The sequence below is a fragment of the Plecotus auritus genome, assembly GCF_963455305.1.
Source record: "Plecotus auritus genome assembly, chromosome: 8".
NCBI lineage: Eukaryota > Metazoa > Chordata > Mammalia > Chiroptera > Vespertilionidae > Plecotus > Plecotus auritus.
Window position 1 is genome coordinate 159,703,846 of NC_137782.1, and position 27,410 is coordinate 159,731,255.

At 37.7% G+C, this 27,410-nt stretch overlaps 1 protein-coding gene across 7 annotated transcripts in view; it reads right to left on the reverse strand.

Annotated features, from left to right (window-relative positions):
* The window catches only part of BIRC6 (baculoviral IAP repeat containing 6), a 194,526-nt gene that overhangs the window by 25,935 nt on the left and 141,181 nt on the right, over positions 1-27,410 (reverse strand). For all 7 annotated transcript variants that reach the window (XR_013961518.1, XM_080686115.1, XM_080686117.1 and 4 more), the window contains 9 exons: positions 23,060-23,191; positions 21,649-21,816; positions 20,465-20,638; positions 15,281-15,477; positions 13,469-13,769; positions 7,478-7,695; positions 4,701-4,865; positions 3,568-3,736; positions 2,429-2,639 (listed from right to left, as the gene is read on the reverse strand). Coding sequence is in view for 6 of the 7 variants with exons in the window: in XM_080686115.1 (XP_080542241.1) it covers positions 2,429-2,639; positions 3,568-3,736; positions 4,701-4,865; positions 7,478-7,695; positions 13,469-13,769; positions 15,281-15,477; positions 20,465-20,638; positions 21,649-21,816; positions 23,060-23,191 (1,735 nt within the window). In the remaining variant the exon portion in view is untranslated. The remainder of the gene's footprint in view (positions 1-2,428; positions 2,640-3,567; positions 3,737-4,700; positions 4,866-7,477; positions 7,696-13,468; positions 13,770-15,280; positions 15,478-20,464; positions 20,639-21,648; positions 21,817-23,059; positions 23,192-27,410) is intronic.

Consider the following 27,410-nt stretch of genomic DNA (forward strand, 5'->3'; position numbering starts at 1 on the left):
AGGAAAGTAGGGATTTTATATAATGTGTGTCTCTGCTGCTTTCTTTTCCTAACAGTGGCTGTATAATGTAAGAGATATATTCAAATTCGCATACAAAAGTCACTAGCAGTGTTTGTTCTCAGTAAAATAGAACTATTATTAGAAATAGTTACTACACAGGGTCACTGTAAAGATAAAATAACAAATGAGCTCTGTGAAGTCACTATGATCTTCACATGCATGTTTTGTTGGTACAAAATTTAGAAGTATGAAGTGTCATTTTTTTCTCATTAAAGAAGGAAGGAATGTAAAGAATAATTTTTTCCAGGTAACCAAGTAGAAAATAAAGAGCTCTTGTGAAAATACATTAAGAAAAACAAACAAAAAGGAACTCTAGGTGCAAAATTTCCATTCACTGAAATAAGCATCTTCTATCATTATCTTAGAACTCAATATACTAGAACTATATTTCTGCAGGATCAAATGAAAATTTGATAGGGAAATAAGCAGTATATAGAAAGTTATTCTTATTCTAAATGGCCTTATTTTGACATTAATAAAAACACAAATTCGTCATTTTTTAACCAGAGATAATATAACAACAGTCCAAGTGTTTAAGACAATTTTTCATCTAAGAAATAAGATACTCCTGAGGGAAAAACTCTCAAAGTTTCATAAATTCTCAATTTTCAGTTATAAACTACTACATTACATCTCAAAATACAGAAACCTAAGATACAGAAACACAGGGCAAAATTCCCCCTAAAAATACATAAGGGCAATTTCAAAGCTCTGTATATTTTGTATTAATTGCTCTGTTAAAATTGTTAATTGTATGGGACTAACAAACACAATGCTCAATTAGGCATTTCTCAATGAGACATTAACTCAATTAGAAAATTATATCTTCAGTTCAATTGTGACACCACACTATTTTCCTATAATTAAACTGGCTGATGATGTTACTAGTTAAAAATATTTTTGCCACAATGAAGGATTGGATTAAACATAATATATTCTCTTCTCTACAAGAGAAGTAAATCTCATAATATCAAAGAAAATATGCCTTTACATTTTCCTACCCTGGTAAAATAGTATAAACCTACAGCTTTTTATCACTACTAATTGATTCTTCTTTAACCTCTTCTATAATTTATGATCCTTATGCCTGGCAGTGAGCAACTAGTTTTTAAAGTGATCATGACAGCAACATAAACTAACAGAGTCAGGATTATCTGAGAAGTTGACTTCTTCCTTAAAGGTGAAGATTGACAAAAAACTATTCCTCCAGTGACCAATTCTCTGCCATTATTTGACGGATACCATTATTCTCAAATTTTAGGTTCTTTAAAATTAAGTCAGAATAGGTAGGACAAATATATTACAATGACGGTAAAGAACATTGACTCAAAAGACTGTCGACAAAGGAATAAACTCCCACTGGCAGTATAAATGCCTTAAAAATCAAAATTAAGCCATCTTTAAGTAAAACTAACCACCACTGAATAGATTCTGCTAAAAGAAAAGGTTTATTAGGTTAATTTAAAAGAGTTTATGATAACAAAACTCATCATCTGAATCTAGTGAGGTATAAACTTACACCAAAGATTTATTTAAAAATTCAATATTCCATGAAGATAAATACTTTATAACTCCAAGAAATATTGAACCTCTGACTTGTAAAAAAAAAAAAAAAAGGTTATAGCGTGAATTATATGTATCAAAATGAAATTGGAGTAACCCATCATCCAATAATTCCACATCTATGAATCTACTATGCAGATTTCTACATGCCCCAAAGCATGCGTGTCTGAGGTTGTGATAACCCAAGTGTCCACTAATAGATGGTTATGTAAAATAAGCATCTATATAACATGCATAACTAGGAGTATTAAGTACACTGTTAGCAATACGTATTTACTGATACTGAAAGGTGTCTTTGACTTCAATTTTGGGTAAAACTAGCATCTATCTGTAAAACTGGTAAAATGTACCAGTATTTAAGAAAAACTGTAATATCACATAGGGAGATGCTAGGTAAGCCAATGTAAATAAACATTCCTGAGTGTAGGATTCAGTGGATACTTTTTCTTTGGAGTTTTATATACTGTCTGGGTGTATTTGTGTTTAATTAGCATGTATCATTTAGAAAACCCTAAAAGTTATATTAAAAAAGATAAAGTTGCCGAAACCGGTTTGGCTCAGTGGATAGAGCGTCGGCCTGCGGACTGAAGGGTCCCGGGTTCAATTCCGGTTAGGGGCATGTACCTGGGTTGCGGGCACATCCCCAGTGGGGGGTGTGCAGGAGGCAGCTGATCGATGTTTCTCTCTCATCGATGTTTCTAGCTCTCTATCCCTCTCCCTTCCTCTCTGTAAAATATCAATAAAATATATTTAAAAAAAAAAAAAGATAAAGTCAAGGATAAGAGAAATGAATAAAGTATAGTACCTTAAACGGTTGGTGTAAGTATCAACACAGGTCTTCATTTTGGCTAATAATGTACCAACAGAAGTTTGACACTCTGATTGTTCTTCTTCCTCTTCACCATTCTCTGTAGAAAGGGGCAATAATAGGGGCACCATGGACGTACAAGAAGCAATGGCTCGGAGCAATTCCAGCAGAGCTCGATAGAGTGGCACATGTCTTGCCATGTCGAGAACTGTAAGAAGGATGAGGGGGCAAGTATAAAATGAGAACAAGTGCAATCTAACAGTAAGCCCACAGCAATATAGCTTCTATTTGAATCTTAAGATTAATTGGTTGGTTAGTAAATGGATTAATACCAATGTTTATAAAGCACAAATATAGAAAGTATAATAATAAGCACATTTGGGAAACAAAAAGTAAATAAGGGATAGAATTGGGGAGAGACCAAGAATTAAGTAACTATATAGTTATATTGCACATAAAAATGATTAAGTAGTTCAGATAGTACATTGTGGCAGTAAATACAATTATTGGTATAATGTGAAAATATATTTTAAAAATTGAAATGATGAAGCCACTGTATCTAACTAAGAAATCAACTACTTTCTCTCTTTAAGGGTTTTTATCATTCCTTTTAAGAATATTAAAGGTAAAATATCCTAATAAATGTACAATTCACTTATTTGTTCCAGGTACCTACCTTGAAACTATGGCTGCAAAGTTTGTTTTGTATAATCTTTGAACAACTCTCTTTAAGACAGTTTATTGAATTAAATTCTTTAAAGAAAAATTTTCTAAATTATATTTTTTAAATTGCTAAGTTTGTTACATACAGAATTATGTTATGCTACTGATTTCATGTTAATTCAATGTGCTAAAACTAAGTAAGAACACTAAGAGTTCATTGAGGTCTTTTTCAGTCTGTGTTCTAGGATAGGTGACTACATAGTATCAAATTAGGGCCCGTCTCCTCCCCACACATACACCAACTAAATATTTCCAGAAAAAAAATTTAAAAAATAAATCTATTAAACTCATTCCTACATAGATTGGGATAAATCACCAAATATTTTTACTGTTTAAACTGATAATGACAAAAAAATTAAGCAAAAGTACTTGCCCACAAAGATATCTCAGAGGAATATTAAAACATGATTTACCTGAATCATTTCTTAGATAAGATGACATGGCTGGGATGAGGCAGGACTGACTGAGCAGCTCTAGAAGTACAGAAGGAAGGGCATTACTATTCTGTCCTCTGCTCTCATGAGATGACTGAGCTTCTCCATTTATTGCACCACACATAGGATTTATATAACTTGCAAGAACCTAAAAAAAAAAAAATTGCTGGATTTAAATTGGATTTAAGCTTCATAATTAAAAATATATATTGTGTTAGATATTCAGTCTGAATTCCAAGAGAATATATTTTCAACTCAATCAATCTCTTGCACTGTATGATTTAAAAAGAAGGCATTTTTTCTTTAAACTTTCAAAAGGAAAGGATGTGTTTTGCATGAGGCACCATACAAAGTGGTGTAAAAGTAGGATTACAGTTGTTTGTATGGAAAATAATACAACAATAAATAATAATACAAGAATAAACTGTTTCACATACAACTGTAAACCTACCTTTGCCCCACCCTATATATGACTAGACATATAGAAGCAATCCACCTAAGAACAAAAACTTAAAACCTTAGTAGCAACTCTTGATATAATTTATTTTATTGAATAAATTCACTACACAGTTTGAGGGGGACACAATCTAGAATTTTATATTAAAATGACCCGTTCATTCTAGAATTGCCGAAAACAAATGCTCAAAGACTTGACCAATATTAATCATTTGATTGATGCACCTCCTCTTCTCATTTCTATGGTATTAAAGACTTTCTCTACTAGTTCAGCTTCCCTGATTCTAGAAAAGTTATAAACAGTGTGAGAAACAAAGATATATAAAAGTAGATAAATAATAGTTTTTTTAAGAGTCCATATTCAGCACTTAAGTTGAGATTACTGGAAAGAGATAGATTTTCCACTTGTTGAATAATTTCATTCTTGTCACTTTACTCCCAGTGAAGAAGTAATTGAGAGGGAAGAAATTTAGAATTACCAGTAGGAAAAAGCAATCTTTACCCAGTGGTCTCTTAAAAGAACGTAGAACAGGAAGTATATGGGCTTCATAAAAGTAGCTGAAGATGATGTGGATAGCCATCAATACTTAAAAATCAATACAAATACAAAAAATCATTAATTATTATCACTGATAACATTAACTTCACAAATGTACCTGCAGAAGACAGGTAACATGCTCCTCTTCCAGCCTCTGTTTAGTTAAAGCTTGTTCCACATCCCATCCGGAAGCTGTAGAGCCTGTCCCAAAACCAGTCCCTTTGGCCCAATATAGCTGCTGTTCTTCTGTTGATGTAGGGTTATGAGAGCTTGATACCTGAGGCTTATCACAAAACATAGAAATGTATTACTATTAGGTTTATTTTATATTCCTACTGATAAAAAAATAGTTATCAGTAGGAATATAAATAGTTCAGCTGCTAATGAAAACACTTTGGAAATTCCTCAAAAAAATGAAATAAAGAATTACTATGTGACCCAGGAATTCCATTCCTAGGAATACTGGTATATCCAAAGAAATAAAATTGATACTCAAATAAATATACACACATGTTCAAAGGAAGAATATTTACAATAGCAAAAAAGTAGAAACAACCCCAAACACCCATCAGTGGATAAATGAATAAACAAATTGTGGTATATACATGAAATGGGATATAATTCAGCCCTATGAAATACTGAAAAACCCCAACAAATACATAACTATCAACAACGAATCTAAAAATCAAATGAATAAAAAATCTGATGAACAGAATAAACTGGTGAATGGAATAGAATCAGTGGCATGGAAATGGAACAGACTTGACGATTCTCAGAGGAAAGGGGATGGTGGGGCAGGGGGAGGGGGGGAGAGAATAGACAAAGATCTTATATGCATGTATGCATTACCTATGGATACAGACATTAGGGTGGCGAGGGCGTGGGGTGGGAACTGGGTAGAAAAAAGAGGTGTATCTGTAATAATCTCAACAATAAAGATTGAATATATATATTAGGAAAAAATGGAGTAAAGCACCTTAATGCCAAGAGAGTCAATGACTCAAAATTAGAAGAGAAACAGTGAAAGGAATAGGGACGTGAACCAGATCTTTTAAGGTATATAATAAAGCATCCATCAGGAGAATTCCATGATGGCTGTCACAAGTTTTCAATCACACTAAGCAAGATTGCTTCTATTTCTAGGAGTAATTCTTAATTTCTTTCTTGTTCAGAAAGTGATGTGTAAAAAAATCTTGGGAATAGAGAACATATTAAAAATGTGAATGATATAGAGACAGAAAAAATGACTGAGACGTATTGGTTTTTTAAAAATAATCTCAAACTCTGTAAAGTTCAATTCTTTATTATTACTTTTGTGGATTGTAAAATTAATTCTGTAACAACAAACCTCCTTTAAAGAATTTTCATTAAATTTCATATACTAGTACTCTCACATCATTGGCAATTATTACTTTAAAAAAATAAAAGGATATTATGTACAAACAATACTCTCAGAACTGATCTGCAATACAGTTTTATGGAACTGTGACTAAGAAATTCCATCTTTCACATTTTATAAAATAAACTGATAAATAAATCATAAAAATTTTATTACCATATAAACATTACCAATAGAATAATTACGGTTACTGATAAAAATAGCTATTTTTTAAAAATTTATAAATGTGAAGTATAATATATATAAAGAAGGAACATAAAACAAACAGATCAAGTTTAATTAATTATAAACACAATTTTAACCATGCAGGTCAAGAGTGAGATCATTACATGTAAGAAATTGCCCTCATTCCATCTCCTATTCATCACAACCTCATTCATCCTGATTTTTAAAAATACATATATTTGTTAATTTCAGAGAAGGGAAAGATAGAAATATCAATGATGAGAATCATTGCTCAGCTGCCTCTTGCACACCCCTTTCTGGGGATCAAGCCCACAACCTGGGCATGTGCCCTGACCAGGAATGGAACCATAACCTCCTGGTTCATAACTCGATGCTTAACTACTGACCCACACTGGACAGAATCCTCCTGATTTTTATACTCATAACTACCTTATTCTTTTTATCATTTTACTACCTAAGCATGACACCCTAGTCACTATAGTTCTATTTTTTCTAATTTTTGAACATTATCTAAGTGGAACCATGCTGCATATATACCTTATATACCAAACTAGAATTTTAGTTTGCTTGTCAAATTAATCAATACTGTTATGTGTAGTTGGCTAAAGTATTCCATTACATAGTAGACAATTACTTTATCCATTCTACTATTTTTATACTATTTATTTCATCTATTCTATTACCTTTACATTATTACAAATGACAATAGAATCATATTTGTTTTTAGTAATTTTACACATTCTGATGGGTGTGCAATTATAGTGTATTAGAGGTTTTCTGATAACCAAGGAAACAGATCACTTTTTCACATTTATTGGTTAAATTGCCTCTCTTATAAAGTGCCCATTCTAACCTTTCATCTATTTTCCTATTGGGTTTCCTGCCTTTTGGGAATTTTTGAAGTTCTCTGAATATTCTGGATATAAACTCCTTATCATATATACATAAACATAGTGTCCCATTCGGTAGATTTCATTTTCATTTCTTAGTAGTGCTTTAGACAATAAAAGTTTGTAATAGTGTTTCTTTTTTTAAAATGTTATAAATTTTATGAAGTACACATATTTTTCAGATTTATAGATATTTTCTTTTTTGCTGCTAGTCTAAAAAGTATCATTAATAAGCTCATTTTATGTTATTGATGGAAGTTATGTTGTAACTACATTTTTGAACCTGTATATTGTATCCTCATTAAATTTACTTATGCCATTAATAAATTTGCCTTCCTGATTACTTCGGGAAAAAACTACATTCTGTACTCTGTGAATTAAATTAGGTTTCATAATCTAAAAAATTAAAACTGAACCTACCTCGGCTTGATTGAGGTTAGAGTTTGGAACTCGAGGGGCATGGTGGCTCAGAGCTGAGAGACAGACAAGAATGAGGTGTAGTGCTCCAATTTCCAACGCCATCCGCCTCAGAAGCACACCATCGTCGGTTGTCAAAGGTGTAGTGCTAAACAAACTACGAAGGACGTGGAAGGGAAGGGTTGGAAGCACATTGGCTGATGGAGATTGCAGAATATGACCTAGATTTAAAAAAGAACTCAAAATTAAAAATATTTTAAAACACAATAAGAAACAATATACAGGATCACAAATAATGACAATGTATTAGAAAATTGTATCACTACATTTATTAGGAAACAACCCAAATACCACAAATACAATAGTGAATAACTTAAAATTTAATAATAAATAATGTCTGGAAAAGCTCTGAAAGACATCATATATAAACTACAAAAAAATCTTGAAATATATTCATATGATAGTTAATAGCTAGACTATGTTAAATTTACTATAAGCTAGAATTTATACTAAAATCTAACAAGTAAAAACAAACATGAAAAGTTTCATACAACAGTATGAAAGTAAGTGTGCTTGACTTGGAAGCAGTTTAAACTATAAACAGGTAATAAAGGTAAACTATTTTGTTTTGTTTGCAATATAGTTTTCTAATTTGTTTTAGCTAGAAAGGAGTGTTAAATGCAAAAATAAAACATCAAAAACATGAATTGTGGATGAGACAATCACTGCAGAAAGGCATGTCAGAATTGTGATTTCTAATAACCACTCATCATATAGTAACTAAAAATAGTCTGAAATAGCATAAAGGCAATTCTATTTCCTTTTCTGTTTAAGGTTGTATCTACTATATTACAATAGAATTCTAAAAGACAATGGTTCTTACCCTTCTCTCTGTGACTTTAAAATAACAAAAATGTACCAATTTTCTAATTTAATAATCATTAACTGAAGAATTAGAGGCAAACCAAATGAAAATCTACTTGCCAGGCTACTACCCTTACTGGGATTTTTCTTTGTTTCTTTCTATTAAAATTACCAGCCCACTGGAAATAATCACCATAGTTTTATGTTATTACTCTTTAATACACACACACACACACACACACACACACACACATACACACATACACACACACACACACATACATAAAATCCTAATATATAAAAACCCAGAGTCCATCACGTCAAAAACGACCAGAGGGACGACCAAATGCCAGGCTGCGTGCAGCAGGCTGGGGTGGACGGGGACTGGCGAGGGGGCTGAGCCTCTCTCTCCGAGAGGTCAGCAGTTCAGCCTGCTTGCCAGTAGCCAGGGACTGCTGCTGATCAGCCCCGCTTCTCTGATCAGGCCCGGAGATAGGCCTGGAGACACTGACTGGCATAGAAACCAGCCAATCAAAACCAAATCTGGGTGAACTGATAAGGCAGAACCTAAGGTCGGGGCGGAGGAGGGGTTTTAAGAGCAACAGCTGTTTGGTTTAAGGTGTAAGAAAGCGGTTCAATTTTTTAATGACCAGTTTGGCACTATAGTGCATATGGCTGGCTATTAGTTCAGATATAGGGATTATGTATTTTTGTCTGCCAATAGCACCTCCTCCTACTGAAAAAGCCCCCCACCCCATTTAAGCAATCCTATCCTATATAATCTATCTATACTAATAAAAGGGTAATATGCTAATTAGACCGGGCAACCAGCCATCTTCCGGACAAAGCCATGGTGATGGGGGCCAAGGCAGAGGCAGTTAAGGGCAATCAGATCAGCAGGGGAGAGCAGTTAGGGGCGAGATCAGGCCGGCAGGGGAGGGCAGTTAGGGCGATCAGGCAGAGGCAGTTAGGGGTGATCAGGCAAGCAGGCAGGCAGGTGAGCGGTTAGGAGCCAGTAGTCCCAGATTGCAAGAGGGATGTCCGAATGGAGAGGGTGCAGGCTGGGCTGAGGGAACCCACCTCCCATACGAATTTCATGCACCAGGCCACTGGTCTATATATATAAAAGCCTAAGCGACAGTTAGGACGGGATGACCGGCCGGTAGCTATGAAGCGCACTGAGCACCAGGGGGCAGATGCTCAATGCAGGAGCTACCCCTGGTGGTCAGTGCACTCCCACAGCCAACCTCCCATGGCCAACCAACTTCCCACGGTCCCTCCTCCCGGCCAGTCTGCCCCGATTGGCCCTGATAGCAGGCCAGGCTGAGGGACACCACCCATGCACGAATTTGTGCACCAGGCCTCTAGTTATATTATAAAACACATTATTATATATTGTTATTTTCCTCATTTGTTCGCTTTAATCTAAATATTGCTGCCAAATTCACCTTTAAAAAATTTTCATCACATCACTACTTTATTTAATGTTAATAATAAATCTTCATTGCTTTTTAGAATAAAATCTTTATAAGGCTTTCCATGATTTGTTACCTATATTAGCTTTTTTTTAAAAAAATATATTTTATTGATTTTTTACAGAGAGGAAGGGAGAGGGATAGAAAGTTAGAAACATCGATGCGAGAGAAACATCAATCAGCTGCCTCCTGCACGCCACCTACTGGGGATGTGCCCACAACCAAGGTACATGCCCTTGACCGGAATCGAACCCGGGACCCTTGAGTCCGCAGGCCAATGCTCTATCCACTGAGCCAAAGCGGTTAGGGCCCTATATTAGCTTTTAAAATGAGCTTTGAGTGCTGCTTTTTATGCAAATTTTCATGAGCTATCTTATCATTTTTCATATATAAGGTATCCCCCCAAAAATGTATATATACACTCTGAATCGTTATAAAGGTAGTGTTTCTTAAAATACATTTCATTTTCATAATTGAGCTGTTAGCTGTTCAAGTGTGAATACATTTGGGGGGGATACCCTGTATTCTGAGAATACAAATACTGCTCAAACAATTCTTTCTTTCTAAAATAACTCTCATCACAACCTCAATTGACTATCCTTCATGGCTCCACTAAATCCTGCTATGCCACTTTATTCACATCACCGGGTAGTGAAAAAATCATCTCACACCTGAGGGACTCCATAATGCTGTAGCTCTCTCAATGCTTTTTTTTTTTTTTTTAAATAAATCTTTATTCAGATTATTACAATTTCTCCTTTTTTCCCCCATAGCTCCCCTCCACCCATTTCCCACCCCACCTTCTGCCCTTACCTACCCCCCACTGTCCTCATCCATAGGTGTATGATTTTTGTCCAGTCTCTTTATGAACCCCCCCATACCCCTTTCCCCCTGAGAATTATCAGTCCACTCCCTTTCTATGCCCCTGATTCTATTATATTCACCAGATTATTCTGTTCCTCAGGTTTTTAATTCACTTGATCTTTAGGTTCACTTGTTGATAGATATGTATTTGTTGTTCATAATTTTTATCTTTCCTTTTTTCTTCTTCCTCTTCTTTAAGAATACCTTTCAGCATTTCATATAATACTGGTTTGGTGGTGATGAACTCCTTTAGCTTTTTCTTGTCTGTGAAACTCTTTATCTGCCCTTCAATTCTGAATGATAGCTTTGCTGGGTAGAGTAATCTTGGTTGTAGGTTCTTGCTATTCATCACATTGAAAATTTCTTGCCACTCCCGTCTGGCCTGCATAGTTTCTATTGAAAAGTCAGCTGACAGTCGTATGGGTGCTCCCTTGTAGGTAACTAACTGTTTTTCTCTTGCTGCTTTTAATATTCTCTCTTTGTCTTTTGCTCTTGGCATTTTAATTATGATGTGTCTTGGTGTGGTCCTCTTTGGATTCCTTTTGTTTGGGGTTCTGTGGGCTTCCTGGACTTGTAAGTCTATTTCTTTCACCAGGTGGGGGAAGTTTTTGGTCATTATTTCTTCAAATAGGTTTTCAGTATCTTGCTCTCTCTCTTCTTCTGGCACCCCCATAATTCTGATGTTGGTACGCTTGAAGTTGTCCCAGAGTCTTCTTACATTATCTTCAACTTTTTGGATTTTTTTTTTTGCTTTTTGCTTTTTCGGTTGAGTGTTTTTTGCTTCTTTGTATTTCAATTCTTTGACTTGATTTTTGTGTTCCTCTTGTCTGTTTTTGGGTCTCTGTATAATATTTTTTTATTTCAGTCAGTGTATGTTTAATTTCTAGTTGGTCCTTTTTCATATCTTCGAGGGTCTCGTTATATTTATCGGCCTTTTCTAGGATATTCTTAAAAAGCCTTATAACCGTGGTTTTGAATTCTATATCCAGTCGTTTGTTTTCCTCCATTTCTTTTGTTTGTGATCTGATTCTTAGACGCCGCATTTTCACTGCTTCCCTGAGTTGGTAGATTTGTGTGCTAGGTTTCCAATTTGGCCCAGTGGGTCTGCCTCCCCAGTTAACCTGCGGTGGACACTCTTGGTGCACACCTTTGTGGACTGTGTGTACAGCCTTGTTGTAATTAAGTCTTTATTGTTGTTGGTATCACTGGGAAGAATTGACCTCCAGGCCAGTTGGCTGTAAGGATCAGCTGTGTCTATGCTGGGAGAAGTCCGGTGCTGGAGACAGCCTTATAGGATTAGACTTGCCAAATTGCAATAGCCTCTGTGCTCAGCTTGGATGGGGTGGGGTCTCAGTCTTGGCTTCCCGTCAGCGTTGCCCTTGCGCGCACGTGTGTGCCTTCAGTCCTCTGCCTTCCCGGCTCCCGATTCTCCGCCCGAGAGTCCAGACTCCCCCCACAAGAGTGTGGGTCCCCAGGGGCTCGCCTGGAACTGGGGTTCACTGCAGTCAGAACTGGGGCTCACTTCAGTCAGAACTGAGGTTCAGTGCCGTCAGGAGCCTCTCACTCCCTTCCGCTAGGGAAAGCCTGTGGCAGCCTCCGCAGCCTTTGTGCGCACTGGCGCGAGAGGACTTTCAGACCTCCGCCGTCCCCGGCTCCTGAGTCTCCGCCCGAGAGTCCAGACTCCCCCCACAAGAGCGTGGGTCCCCAGGGGCTCGCCTGGAACTGGGGTTCACTGCAGTCAGAACTGGGGCTCACTTCAGTCAGAACTGAGGTTCAGTGCCGTCAGGAGCCTCTCACTCCCTTCCGCTAGGGAAAGCCTGTGGCAGCCTCCGCAGCCTTTGTGCGCACTGGCGCGAGGACTTTCAGTCCTCCGCCTTCCCCGGCTCCCGAGTGTCCGCCTGAGAATCCAGACTCCCCCCACAAGAGCGTGGGTCCCCAGGGGCTCGCCCGGAACAGGGGTTCAGTGCAGTCAGAACTGGGGTTCAGTGTGGTCGGGGGCTCCCTTCCCCCTTCCGCCAGAGAAAGTCAGCCAGGCTCTCAGCCGCCCTTCCTCTCCGCGCGCACAAAGACCCTTTGCCGTACCTCCAATTCTCTGTGAGCTTTTCTCTATCCTTCTAGTTGTAGAATTTTCACTCAGTCAGCTTTCCTGTGGTTCTGGATGGTGTCCGTTCTGTCTTTTAGTTGTAGTTTTGAAATTGTTGTGCAAGGCAGCAGTTTAGGTGTTTACCTATGCCGCCATCTTGGTTTTCCTCAATGCTTTTTTTTTTTTGAGAGAAATATTGGTTGCCTCACACACTTCCCCTACTGGGGATTGAGCCTACAACCTGCGCATGTGCCTTGACCGGGAATCAAACTAGCAACCTATCAGAGCACTGGATGACGGATAGCCAAGTTAGCCACACTGGCCAGGGATCTCAAGGCTTTATAACTTGTGAGATCTGTATATTTACACACATTCCTCATTGCTATTACTGGAAGACACTAGCTACTTGAAGATAGCAAAATACCAGCTTCATCTTTAAATCCCTACAATGATGCCCAGCAATTTATAAGCACTCAGTAAATACCTTTCGAATGAATGAATGTAATTATTTTACTTAAAGATTTATTATAAATAAAATGAAGATTTTAAAAATAGTTATTATATCTATTATTGGAATTAACTTGCCAACAACCAGTCATGTAATAGCTTAACTTTGAAAGTAATAAATAGTGACTACTAGGTAATGATCTGAATAACTTTTACACCACCCACCTATGTTAAATTTCATTAATAACACTAAACACTTACTTCCTTCTCCATCATCTGTCACTCCCAACACCAATCGAAGAAGGCACTGAGCATGTTTTCTCTCTTTTAGTAGCACTTCAGCATAGCCCGGAAGACGAAGAAATAATCCAAAAGCAGCCAAAGAATGGGCCGGTATAGGAGACATGGTCTGTACTGCTGACTTGATAGGTGGAGGTTCAGCGGCAATGGTTTCTGGTGCTTCATAAACTAATTCTCCTGATTGTTCAATTGTCACCCATTCAAACTGATCACTATCCTTTGGCTTTTCCTGAGTGGTGGATGTTACAACTGGGGTACTCACCTAAAGAAAAAATAAATCTTTGTTTGACTATTTGCATGTTTCAACACCAGGTTCGAATTAAGCACTTGATTTCAAATTACCTCCTTAAAATATAGAAATATAAGATCAATAAAGGAATTTTTCTTTTTTTAATTAAAAGCTTCCAAACATTGAGGAGTTACATGGTATTATAAGTATGGTGGTGTCTGCCATGTATCTCTAGTTTAAAATTTCTATTAAATCCTTTTTAATTAGGTTAAGTAGATAGATTCATTGAGACTATTTAAACATCTTATTTCTCACCAAACTTTGATCTATTACAACTAGTATTTTTATTATTCTTGCCTAAAACAATAATTACTAGAGTGGTTGTCAAGTGGTGATTTTCTAAATCTTTCCTTCTACATTTATTAGTTGGTACTGAACTATAAACATTCCTTCTTAGCCATCTATTTATTTATTCACTCATTTACTGACGTAAATACCAGTATAGATTCTATTATCCTATACGTTATAATACTCTATTATTTTATTCGATGCCCAAGTAGAATCAGATTTGGTCAGTGGGATCCCGTTAAAGCAGGTTTCTGTATCTAGACTTATCTTGTATATTTGCTACCCCAATCCTAGAATTTTTCCAAGGAGCCCAAGAACTGATAATGTGATCTTAATCAGAAGTAGGATCTTTTCAGATGTAATCAAGTTAAAATGAGGTCATACTGGATTAGAGTAGACCCTAAATCTAATGACAGGTATCCTAAGCCACCACAGAGATCATGGTTCTATTAACACTTGATTTCAAACTTACAGCTTCTTAAACCATAAGAGAAAAATTTTCATGGTATAAGCCACCGTTTGTGATAAATTTATTACAGCAACCCTAGGAAACTGAAGCAGGCACATATAATACACTAAGTACATGATATTAGAGAGAATCATTTTCCCACCTAATTCAACAAAGAGCTTTATATTTACAACTCTCTTTATATGTACCACACTCCCCGCCCCCATTAATAAAAGAATAACAGCAATATTAATGAAAAGGTGAAGAGGTTAAAACAATGTTTTATAAACCACCCAAAACCTAAATGGTACCCAAAAGAAAAAAAATTTACACCAAAAGACAATGTATTTGGACATAAGTATATACTACTACTTTACTCTCCCATTTGCAGTAAGATCCAGAAATTAATATCACACCTAAAGCATCATAGAAACAAAAATGTTACAGTGTGACACCATAAAATCAAGGTAAATGCTTCAGTGTAATGAGTTTGGCAAATATGTTCATTCAACATTTCTTCAGTACCACCTAATTCACATAAAGATTTATACAATACTCAAAGACTAAGTTAAAGGGTACTTCCAAAAGGTTAATATAAATTAAATTATATATATATGTGTGTGTGTGTGTGTGTGTGTGTGTGTGTTTCTTAATAAAACTAAGAAAAGAACTAGTAAGTGAAAAGCCAAACAAAAGAACAAAGGGTTTTGTCATGGAATGATATATTCAATTAGGAATCTTATCGTACCTGTTGAATTACTTCTGGATATAGCATGGGTAGTCTTTCTGCAATAAGAGCCAGTCCACCCATTCCTGCAAAAACTTGTAATGGTGACTGAATGGGACAGGTTTCCAGTAAAGATTCATCCAATATCCCATCCATACATTCATCACTTGGAGTGAGAGCCTCATCTTCTGGACAGCTACCAAGTAAATCTCCATGATCTAGATTTAAAAAATGGGTAAGAAAGAATCTGTTTCTTTAGTACTCTTTTATTTACAAAACAGATGTCATCTCCCTAATTTTAAATAAAAAAAGAGCATAAATATATTAAGTTATTCAATTATAGCTACATTAAAGCTAGATGCTATAAAAAATGTTTAAATGACTTCTGAAGTTGCCTCCTATAGTCTTGCTACAAAGTATGGCCCAAAGACCAGTATCATTGGCATCGTCTAAATAAGTTAGAGACTCACAGCAAATAGTAATATGTTGAGCTCTAAGGCATTCAAATAGGAAAAAATGAATAATAATAAACTTCTTACTGAAAACTAAAAATTATGCCATACCGGTTTAGCTTTGAATCACTCACAAAGGAAAATCAAAAGGTTGTATGTTCACAATACCGAGGTCAAATAAACATTAAGAAAGACAAATTATTTTGGGCTGAAAAAAAAAAAGGAGCTAAAATTTAGTAAAGAAGACAAAAGGCTAATAATAATTAAATATTGAACTTTAATCATGGGAAAAACTGAAGTTAAATAAGATTATACCATATGCACACTATGAAAATCATGGCTCAAATAGCATTAATAGTAGTAAAAAAAACTGGAAACAATCAGAATTTTTCAACAACTAGGGAAAAAAATCAATTTTGTTCTAACCATAAGAAAAAAAAATAGGCGGAGAATCCAAGATGGCGGCATAGGTAAAGACCTAAACTGCCTCACACAACAATATCAAAACCACAACTAAAAGAAAAAACGGACACCATCCAGAACCACAGGAAAGCTGGCTGAGTGGAAATTCTACAACTAGAAGAAAAGAGGAAAGCACATTGAGACTCAGAGGAGCTGCAAAAGGCTGAGGTACGGAGACTCGCATGCGGAGAGGATGGCAGCTGACTTTCTAAAGCGGGAGGAAGAAGGAAGCTCCCGACTGCACTGAACTCCGGTCCCAGGCGAGACGCTAGGAAACCAGACTCATTCGGGGGGAATCTGGACTGTTAGGAAAAGAGAAAGCACACTAAGACTCGGCAGCTGAGGAAGGCAGAGGTCAGAAGGCACACGCACAGAGAGGACTAACTGCTGAATGCACAAGCAGATGAGAGAAAGGCTGCATTCTAAAGCGGGAGGGAGACAGAAGCTCCCAATGGCGCTGAACCACGACTCATTCTGGGAGAAAATGGAATGTCTGGAAGCAGGCGAAACTCTAGGGCGACTTTCTCTCAGAGGTGCTTGCAGCGATTACGGAGGGACACTGAGACCCAGGGGCCTCATAAGGCAGGGCTGACGAGAAAGCAAGGCTGTCTGCTCCGCCCTGAAACCCCGCCCCATGCAAGCTAAACTCTCTTTTGCAAGTCTTGTCTCATAAGAGTGTCTCCAGCACAGAAGTTTTCCCAGCATAGACACAGCTGATCCTCACAGCCAATTGGCCTGGAGGTCAATTCCTCCCAGTGATACCAACAACAATCAAGACTTAGCTGCAACAAGGCTGAGCATACAGTCCACAAAGGGGTACACCAAAAATTTCCACCTCAGGTAACTGGGGAGGCTGAACCACTGTGCCATAGAGGACACCTACAACACAAAGCTACTCTACCAACTCAGGGAAGCAGCAAAAATGCAGAGACAAAGAAACAGATCACAAGTGAAAGAAATAGAGGAAAACAAACAACTGGATATAGAGTTCAAAACCAAGGTTATAAGGATTTTCAAGAATTTCCTAGAAAAGGCCAATAAATTTAGCGAGACCCTCGAGGATATGAAAAAGGAGGAACTAGAAATTAAACATACACTGACTGAAATAAAAAATATTATACAGAGACCTAACAGCAGACTAGAGGACTGCAAGAATCAAGTCAAAGAGCTGAAATAAAAAAAAAAAAAAAAACACTCAGCTGGAAAAGCAAAAAGAAAAGAGTCCAGCCAAAACCAGTTTGGCTCAGTGGATAGAGCATCAGCCTGTGGACTGAAAGGTCCCAGGTTCGATTCCGGTCAAGGGCACGTAACTTGGTTGCGGTCACATCCCCAGTAGGAGGTGTGCAAGAGGCAGCTGATCGATGTTTCTCTCTCATCAATGTTTCTAACTCTCTATCCCTCTTCCTTCCTCTCTATAAAAAATCAATAAAATATATTTTAAAAAAAAGAAAAGAGTCCATAAATTTGAAGATAGTGTAAGGAGCCTCTGGGACAACATCAAGCGTACCAACATCAGAATTATGGGAGTGCCAGAAGAAGAGAGAGAGCAAGATACTGAAAACCTATTTGAAGAAATAATGACTGAAAACTTCCCCCACCTGGTGAAAGAAATAGACTTACGAGACCAGGAAGCGCACAGAACCCCAAACAAGAGGAATCCAAAGAGGACCACATCAAGACACATCACAATTAAAATGCCAAGGGCAAAAGACAAAGAGAGAATATTAAAAGCAGCAAAAGAAAAACAGTTAGTTACCTACAAGGGAGCACCCATACGATTGTCAGCTGATTTCTCAACAGAAACTATGCAGGCCAGACGGGAGTGGCAAGAAATATTCAAAGTGATGAATAGCAAGAACCTACAACCAAGATTACTCTACCCAGCAAATCTATCATTCAGAATTGAAGGTCAGATAAAGAGCTTCACAGATAAGAAAAAACTAAAGGAGTTCATCACCACCAAACCAGTATTATATGAAATGCTGAAAGGTATTCTTTAAGAAGAGCAAGAAGAAAAAGGTAAAGATAAAAATTATGAACAAATACATATCTATCAACAAGTGAATCTAAAAATCAAGTGAATAAAAAATCTGGTGAACAGAATGGACTGATGAATATAATAGAATCAGGGGCATAGAAAGGGAGTGGACTGACAATTCTCAGGTGGAAAGGGGTGTGGGAGGTGCAGGAAGAAAACTGGACAAAAATCGTACACCTATGGATGAGGAAAGTGGGGGTGGGGAGGTAAGGGCAGACGGTGGGGTGGGAACCAGGTGGAGGGAAACTATGGGGAGGAAAAAGAGGAACAATTGTAATAATCTAAACAATAAAGATTTATTAAATTTGAAAAAGAAAACAATAGGCAATAAAAATGCACATTTAGAAATATTTAATGGAAAATAAGTAAAAATAAAATTGTAAGAAAATATCTGATCCCACTTTTTGTTTGAGGGAAAAAATATTTATCACCATAAAATACTACTTTATCTAAATTATCAGTAAATTTTATCCTGAATTGAAATTCTCACTTTAATTATAAATAATTCACATGGTTCATGAAGGAATAAAGTTTGAAATTAAAGCACAGGTGCTTATAAAATAAGTGATACTATAACAAGATATTAATTTTAATTTCCAAATAATGGCAATTTTTATATCCTATTTAATAAAAGAGTAATATGCAAATTGACCATACCTCCACTACACCCACCAGCCAATCAGGAGGGAATATGCAAATAAACCCAACCAAGATGGCTGCAGCCACAGAGAGCAGGAGGGAGGCTTGGGTTTCCCTGGCAATGGAGGAAGCCAAGCTTTCCACCTGCCCTTGCCGGCCCAGGCCTCCACTCAATGCTGCAAAGTTTCAATTATAGAAGATAAATAAATCCCAACAGAAATGGCAGCAGCCATGGAGCTGGAGAGACCAGGAGGCTAGGGTTTCCCGCGGCAATGGAGGAAGCCAAGCTTTTGCAGCCCTGACGTGCTTTGGCCTCCACTTAAGGCTACAAAGTTTCAATTATAGAAGATACATAAATCCCAACAGAAATGGCTGCCGCCACGGAGCAAGCAGAAGGCTTGGATCCACTCCAGGCTACAAAGTTTCAATTGTGGAAAATAAGTAAATCCCAGATCCCAGGGCCTCTGCTTGGGTCACGGGGGGAAGGAGGGAGGCGTGGCTGGCCTGCAAACCACCACAGGCCCCTTGCCCTGGCTGCCCCACACGCAAAGGGAACCCCCACTCTGATCCAGGACACCCTTCAGGGCAAATCAGCTGGTCCCCACCTGTGCACCAGGCCTCTATCCTATCTAATAAAAAAGTAATATGCAAAATGACCATCACTCCAACACACAAGATGGCTGTCCCCATGTGGTCAAAGATGGCTGCCCCCTGCCCTGACCGGTTTGGCTCAGTGGATAGAGCGTTGGCCTGTGGACTGAAGGGTCCCAGGTTCGATTCCGGTCAAGGGCATGTACCTTGGTTGAGGGCACATCCCCAGTGGGGGGTGTGCAGGAGGCAGCTGATCGATGTTTCTCTCTCATCGATGTTTCTAACTCTCTGTCCCTCTCCCTTCCTCTCTGTAAAAATCAATAAAATATATTAAAAAAAAAAAAAAAAAAAAGATGGATGCCCCCATGTGTACACAAGATGGCCACAAGATGGCCAACAGGGGAGGGCAGTTGGGAGGGACCAGGCCTGCAATGGAGGGCAGTAAGGGGTGACCAGGCTGGCAGAGGAGGGAAGTTGGGGGTGACTGGGTCTGCAGGGAAGGGCAGTTGCGGGGGACCCAGGCCTGCAGGGGAGAGCAACTAGGGGGTACCAGGCCTGGAGGGGAGGGCAGTTAGGGGTGACCAGGCCTGCACGGGAAGGCAGTTAGGGGCAAACAGGCTGGCAGGGGAGCAGTTTGGCATCGATCAGGCTGGGAGGGGAGTGGTTAGAGGGTGATCAGGATAGCAGGCAGAAGCAGTTAGGGGCAATCAGGAAGGCAGGCCGGAGAGCAGTTGGGAGCCTGCAGTCCTGGATTGTGAGAGGGATATCCGACTGCCCGTTTAGGCCCAATCCTACCATGATCGGGCCTAAACGGGCAGTCAGACATCTCTCAAGGGGTCCGAGATTGGAGAGGGTACAGGCTGGGCTGAGGGACAACCCCCCTGCACGAATTTCGTGGACTGGGCCTCTAGTTGACAAATAACTGTCATAAAGAAAAATATATTTACGTTAATATAAGAAAAAAAAACGGTAAGCCTCCTCAGATTACAGACTGTACTTTTTAAAGGAGTATCATACACATACCTTTCTCAGGATGTAGTCTTTTAAAAGAATCTGTTTTTGACAGACTTGGGTCTGTGATAACTCTTGATCCCAATTTAACAGTCAGATCTATTGAGCGGTAACCTTGAGGAAGTTTTCGGTCATATAGGAGAGTTAAAAGTTGAGCAAGCGTCATTTCAGCAGGCAATGGCTGGCCTATAAATGACATTACTAAGTTAAATCTATAATTCAAGTGGGATACATTTACTAGATTCACCTTACTCAGTTACTTAATGAAGTTTGATTCTGACACCAAATTCAAAACAATTTAAAATCTACCCTTACAAAGTTTACAAAAATTAAAATCTGTTTCCGACACGTGTATACAGTAATGTCTATAGAAAGTGTTAATTAGTTACTAACCAATCTCACTAAGATCTTCTGAGGAACAGCAAATAGAAACAAACAAACAAAAAACACAGACATTCCTATAAATCTGTGGTTGGCAAAGCTTTTCTATTAAAGGCCAAATAATAAATATTTCACTCTATGAAGGCCATAGGACTCTGCTGCCACTATTAATTCTACCATCGTAGCATGAAAATAGCTATGGACAATACATAAGTAAATGGGGTTAGCTATATATTTCAATTAAAAATATTTTTATAAAACAGGCTTCCAGTTCACCAGCCATCGTTTGCTGACCTCTGCTATAAACAGCCAGGTAAAGCTAAGAAGGAAAACCCATTTAAAGTTAGTTGGAAATTTGATTTGTAACAATACAGTACAAAAATGGAGACAAAGTGGATTATCACCTTGACCAATAGAAAGTATATCAGTCAAAGAATATGTTTTAGCTGGGGAGAAAATACGGCTTGATTATCAATGATACATCTAAGGCTTTTACTACTAGAACTAATTATTTAAAAGTTGCCTCACCACACTTCCTATATAACCTGTGGACTCTATAAAATACTAATTTTACTCATTATATTATGGCATATTAACAGTAAAATTTAGAAAGTACAGCATAAGTTTGCAACATAATACAGTAGTGTTAAAAAGGATATGGTTTCACTTATCTTGGAACTGCATGGACAAAGTCAGTAATTCATTTATCTCATTAATAGCACCAAATTAAAGATGATTCTGGTGAGTACACATCTGATTTACATAGTTGTAAGATTATTAAAATTTCTTAAATGTCTTATCATTGTGAACATTACCTGCCAAAAGTTTGTGGAACAGATGAAACACTGGGACAGTAATTATTTTGTTGGCATTGTCTGCTGCTGACGAAGCACTTCCTATTTTATCGGGCATTGCTCTCCCTCTCCTGGATGGTGGGCGCGGTGGTGTAGCCGACACAGCACGTTTAGATTGGGATTTCAGCCCTAGAAGTAAAGAATCAGTAAAATTATATATAGCCAACACACTATATAGTGTATTTCTACAATATTTTAATAAAGCACCACATTCCTAGCCAATGCAAAAAGATAGAAATGTTTCTTCTCATTTAACATCTGATCTCCTGATTCTATTTGTTCTTCATGAAACTCCACGAATACAATGGGCTGCATTTGTAAATATTTTCCAAAAAAATAAAAAATACTGTCAACTACTGTATTCTATGAGATAAAGATGGCTGTCCACTTACTACTATAAAGTAGTTTCGTGCAAATATGTGTAGGAAATCTTAGGTTCTTAATTTTTCTCTGATGAAATAGATAAACCAATACAGAGTTCTACTATTTGAGGAGTAAAGTGGACTTTGTCTTTTGAACTAAAATCGTCACACCTATGTCAAGGAATATATGCTCCCAAATTACAAGTTATCTTGGCCATTTTTCTTCCTGCACCTAAAGTCAAAAACTCATTTTTCAACCAATTTTCTTTCAATTATTTTTTTCTAATTTTATGTTAAGTAATAAACACAATATCACAAATAAAATCTGATAAATACTTTTTCATTTCACTTTTGCTTTTTAAAAAAAAACAAACAGGGAGGTTACACAAAAATCCCTTAACACAGTAGTTAAGAGTATAATTCTCTATACACTGTCAAGTTCAAATGCAATAGGTAAACTATTCACACAAGCTCAATACTTGATGACATATTACAGGCTTTGGACATAAAATAAGTTTCACTGCCAAAGAATAACAGATTTCCAGTATAATAGTTTTATATTTAGTATTAAGACATCATTATAAGTCAGCTTTTTGCATTAATACTTTATTACATGAAATTCCTAGAAATATAAATTGTTATATTGCATAGAAACACAAACAAAAGCTACACTAATAAAAGAGAAATATGCAAATTACCATCCCTCCTCTGTGCCCACCAGCCAATCAGAGCGAGTATGCAAATTAACCCAACAAAGATGGAAGTTAATTTGCATACACAGGCATGGAGCAAAGACTGAAGACAGCGTAGAAGGAAGCCAAGCACTGCAGAAGGGAGGAAAGCTGCGGAGAAGGGAGTGAGGCAGCAGAGACGGGAGGGGAGACAGGCAGCGGACTCAACGGGCTTCGCTCCCTTCTCTGCTTTGCTCCAACCACAGGAAGCCCTATTCTTGCAGGAATCTTCCTGCAATGGGCCTCTAGTCAAGATTATAAAAAAACCAAAAAGCTTACCTGAAGCAACAACAACACTATAATTGTCCTGAAATCCATTTTCTGCCTTAACTTTTTCTTTCTCTTCATGGTTTTTCTTTTCTTTGTCATCTTTTTGTTCACTAATTAGTTTGGCAGTAATACTTGGTGTATCTGTGAGGAAATATTATGTTATGTAAAATACATTGCTTTTCAAAGTCACTAAGAAGGGAAATGATAAATACCTCAAGATAAGATTATATAACATTATATTATCACTAATTGTAGGGAAATGGATTTAGGACAAATATTTTAAGACAAAGTCTGGAACTCACCACTGTTCTTTTTATTTTTCACTACTGTTCTTAAATCAGCATACTTAAAATCTAATCTTAAGAAAATATTAGGAGGCGAACCAAAATGGCGGCATAGGTAAACACCTAAGCTGCTGCCTCGCACAACTCTTTCAAAACTACACCTAAAAGACAAAACGTCTATCACCCAGAACCACGGGAAAGCTGGCTGAGTGGAAGCTCTACAACTAAAAGGAAAGAGAAAAGAGAATTGAGACGTGCACAAGCGCTGAAAAGCTGAGGTACGGAGGCATGCGAATCGGGCTGGTGGCAGGTGACTGGGTGCACTGCTTTTTTCAACCCGAAGGGAGACAAGCTCCCAATTACTCTGAACTCCAGTTTCTGGGGAGACGCAGGGGAACCAAACTCCTACGGGGAGAAGCTGGATGGACTGTCTGCCATCGGGTCGGAAAGTGAGGGTGGCTCTCTTGCAGAGGTGCGCGCAGCAATCATTGTTTACTGTGCTGGGGCGCGGGGCGCGGGGAGTTGGAAACGCTGACACACAGAGATGGCTGACTGGCAGCCATCGCTGTTTGCCACACCCTAGCCTAGTGACTCCCTGAGACCCCGCCCCGCAAAATCTACAAATCCACCCAAGCTCCATGCAGCGGCTTTTGCATATAAATGGTCTGCCCTATCGCAGCTTAACCTAACAAACTGCAGCTCTGGTCCGACAGCTCCAAAACCTCCAAACCCCAAGCAAAGAGGAGAAAACTGTAGTTCTCGCTGTAGCTCCTGCTGCGTGGCCTCAGACAGTAGCTGACCTGCACCCCATTGGAGATCCAGAAGCCAGTGTTCCTAGTGGTCAGTGCGAGACGACACCAGATTTCAACTCCTCACATCCATAAGTGACACATTCAAGAGGCAGACTCAGTGAGCACCAAAGCCCCACTGAGGCAAGTCCTGCCCCATAAGCGTGTCTCCAGCACAGCAGTTCTTCCATTATAGACACAGCGGGTCCTCACAGCCAATTGGCCTGGAGGTCAATTCCTCCCAGTGTACCAACAGCAATCAAGGCTTAACTACACCAAGACTTTGCACTCAGCCCACAAAGGGGTGTTACCAAGAGCGTCCACCTCAGGTGATTGGGGAGGCTGAGCTACTGGCCCCTATAGGTTACCTACCACACAAAGCCACTCCATCAACACAGGGAAGCAGCAAAATGCAGAGACAGAGAAACATGTCACGAATGAAAGAAATGGAGGAAAGCAAACTACTTGACATAGAATTCAAAACAACATTTATAAAGTTACTCAATAATCTTCTAAAAACCGCCGAGAAACTTGATGAGACCTCCGAGGAACTTAGTGAGACCTTCAAGGACATTAATGAGAATGCCAAAAAAATGGAAAAGGACCAGTCAGAAATTAAGCATACACTGTCTGAAATAAAGAATATACAGAAATTCAACTGTAAATCAAAGGACCCCAAGAATCAAACCAAAGATCTGAAATATGAGAAAACAAAAAACACCCAACCAGAAAAACAAAAAGAAAAAAGAATCCAAAAATATGAAGATAGTGTAAGGAGCCTCTGGGACAACTTTAAGCATACCAACATCTGAATTTGTGGGGTGCCAGAAGAAGACAGAGAGCAAAATATTGAAAACCTATTAGAAGAAATAATGACAGAAAACTTTCCCTACCTGGTGAAAGAAATAGACTTACAAGTCCAGGAAGCACACAGAACCCCATACAAGAGGAATCCAAAGAGGACCACACCAAGAACATCATAATTAAAATGCCAAGGGCAAAAGACAAAGACAGAATCTTAAAAGCAGCAAGAGAAAAACGGTTAGTTACCTACAAGGGAGTACCCATACGACTGTCAGTTGATTTCTCAACAGAAACTATGCAGGCCAGAAGGGAGTGGCAAGAAATATTCAAAGTGATGAACAGCAAGAACCTACAACCAAGATTACTCTACCCAGCAAAGCTATCATTCAGAATTGAAGGTCAGATAAAGAGCTTCACAGATAAGAAAAAGCTAAAGGAGTTCATCACCACCAAACCAGGATTACATGAAATGCTGAAGGGTATTCTTTAAGAAGAGGAAGAAGAAGAAAAAGGTAAAGATAAAAATTATGAACAACAAAATGACATCAAATTCATACCTACCAATAAGTGAATCTAAAAATCAAGTGAATAAAAAATCTGAAGAACAGAATGGACTGGTGAATATAATAGAATCAGGGACATAGAAAGAGAGTGGACTGACAATTCTCAGGGGGAAAGGGGTGTGGGGGGTGCGGGAAGAGATTGGACAAAAATCTTACACCTATGGATGAAGACAGTGGCGGGGGGTAAGGGCATGGGGTGGGGTGGAGAATCAGGTGGAGGGGAGCTATGGAGGAAAAAAAAAGAGGAACACCTGTAATAATCTGAATATTAAGATTTATTTTTTTAAAAAAATAAAATATTACATATTACTTCTAAAAGCTAGAAAACCATTACCATGAAAATCTACTTTATTTAAGATATAGTTCAATCTGTTTGCCACCTAAATCTAATCTGTTCCTTATAACATGCATATCAAGAAAGAATTATTTTCAAAATAAGGAAACAGGCTTAGCAAGGTTGCTAAAAACCTGTAAAGGGCAAATACAAAATACAAGCTGAAGAGACATCCTAAAGCATTAGACTTCTAGTTATTCTAAAAATGGAGTATAAAGGAACAAATTTCATTCACAGAGATTTGTTTTGCTATTTTTATTTAGTTAGAAAACTTACATAGCAAAGTAATATGTTTTACTAGTACTTTAACATGAAATCTAAGTACTTTTACAGGTAGTTATTACTCTCTGAATTAATATTTTCTTTCCCTACTTTAGAATATGGCATGCTGTTGGAAATCATGAAAATAATGGAGGCCAGCCCTGGCTGGTTTGGCTCAGTGGATAGAGCGTCGGCCTGCGGACTGAAAGGTCCCAGGTTCGATAACGGTCAAGGGCATGTACCTTGGTTGCGGGCACATCCCCAGTGGGGGGTGTGCAGGAGGCAGCTAATCGATGTTACCCTCTCATCGATGTTTCTGACTCTCTATCTCTCTCCCTTCCTCTCTGTAAAAAATCAATAAAATATATTTTAAAAAAATAAAAATAAAAATAATGGAGGCCATATAATGATCTGATTCAATCTTTAAGAAATCCAAAAGGCTTGATTAACTTTTTTGATATTAGAAATATTTTTCACTAAGTCAATATGATTAATATAAATTCCCTTTTTACTTAACACAATCATGATCCAATGATTTATTATATAATGTCTCAGAAAGGTGAAATGATCATATGATAAAACATAATCTTTTGTATTAAACCCCTATTTTACAGCTTTAAGTATCTGAAAATGTCCCAGTGATCTAAATTTTTAGAGATTCTCCCTAACTAGATTGTCTTTAGACAGTTTCTGCTATTGTGCAATTAAAAAATTTTGTAAACATTATTAACTAATACATAACAAAACAATACATTTAAATTACATACAAAAACAACCAAGAAACACAAAATGGCAAAAATAGTTACACAAGTCAGAGTAAAGTATTTAAATTAAAAAAAAAAATCAACACATTTAACTCCTTGCATAGTCAGGTAGGAAACATGTAAAGATCATTAGTAAATAAGAATTTATATAGTGTTACCCCAATACAGCAATAAAAAAATATCATTAAGAGGTTTGTTCAACTTTCTGTTTAAAATTGTTCTGGTTTGCATTTCCACTCTGGCCAAGATAAAATAACAAAGATGAGATTTACTCTCCCACCTGAAATAATTAGAAACTAAGAAAATATATAAAATAATAGTTTTCAGACCCTATGAATCAGGACAGCAGGACAGTGATACAGGGTGAGTGAAATCGTATTACTCCAGCTTATTACCTGGAGAGTTTCCCAGGCCATGGCTCAGCACAGCCCAGGTGTCACCTCAGGTGAGGATATAGAGATGTAAACTATATACAGACAGGTAAATACTAGTATATCATAAAATATACTGTCTAAAGATCAAAGATCATAAACACACTTTCATAGGATCAAAACACTATTAG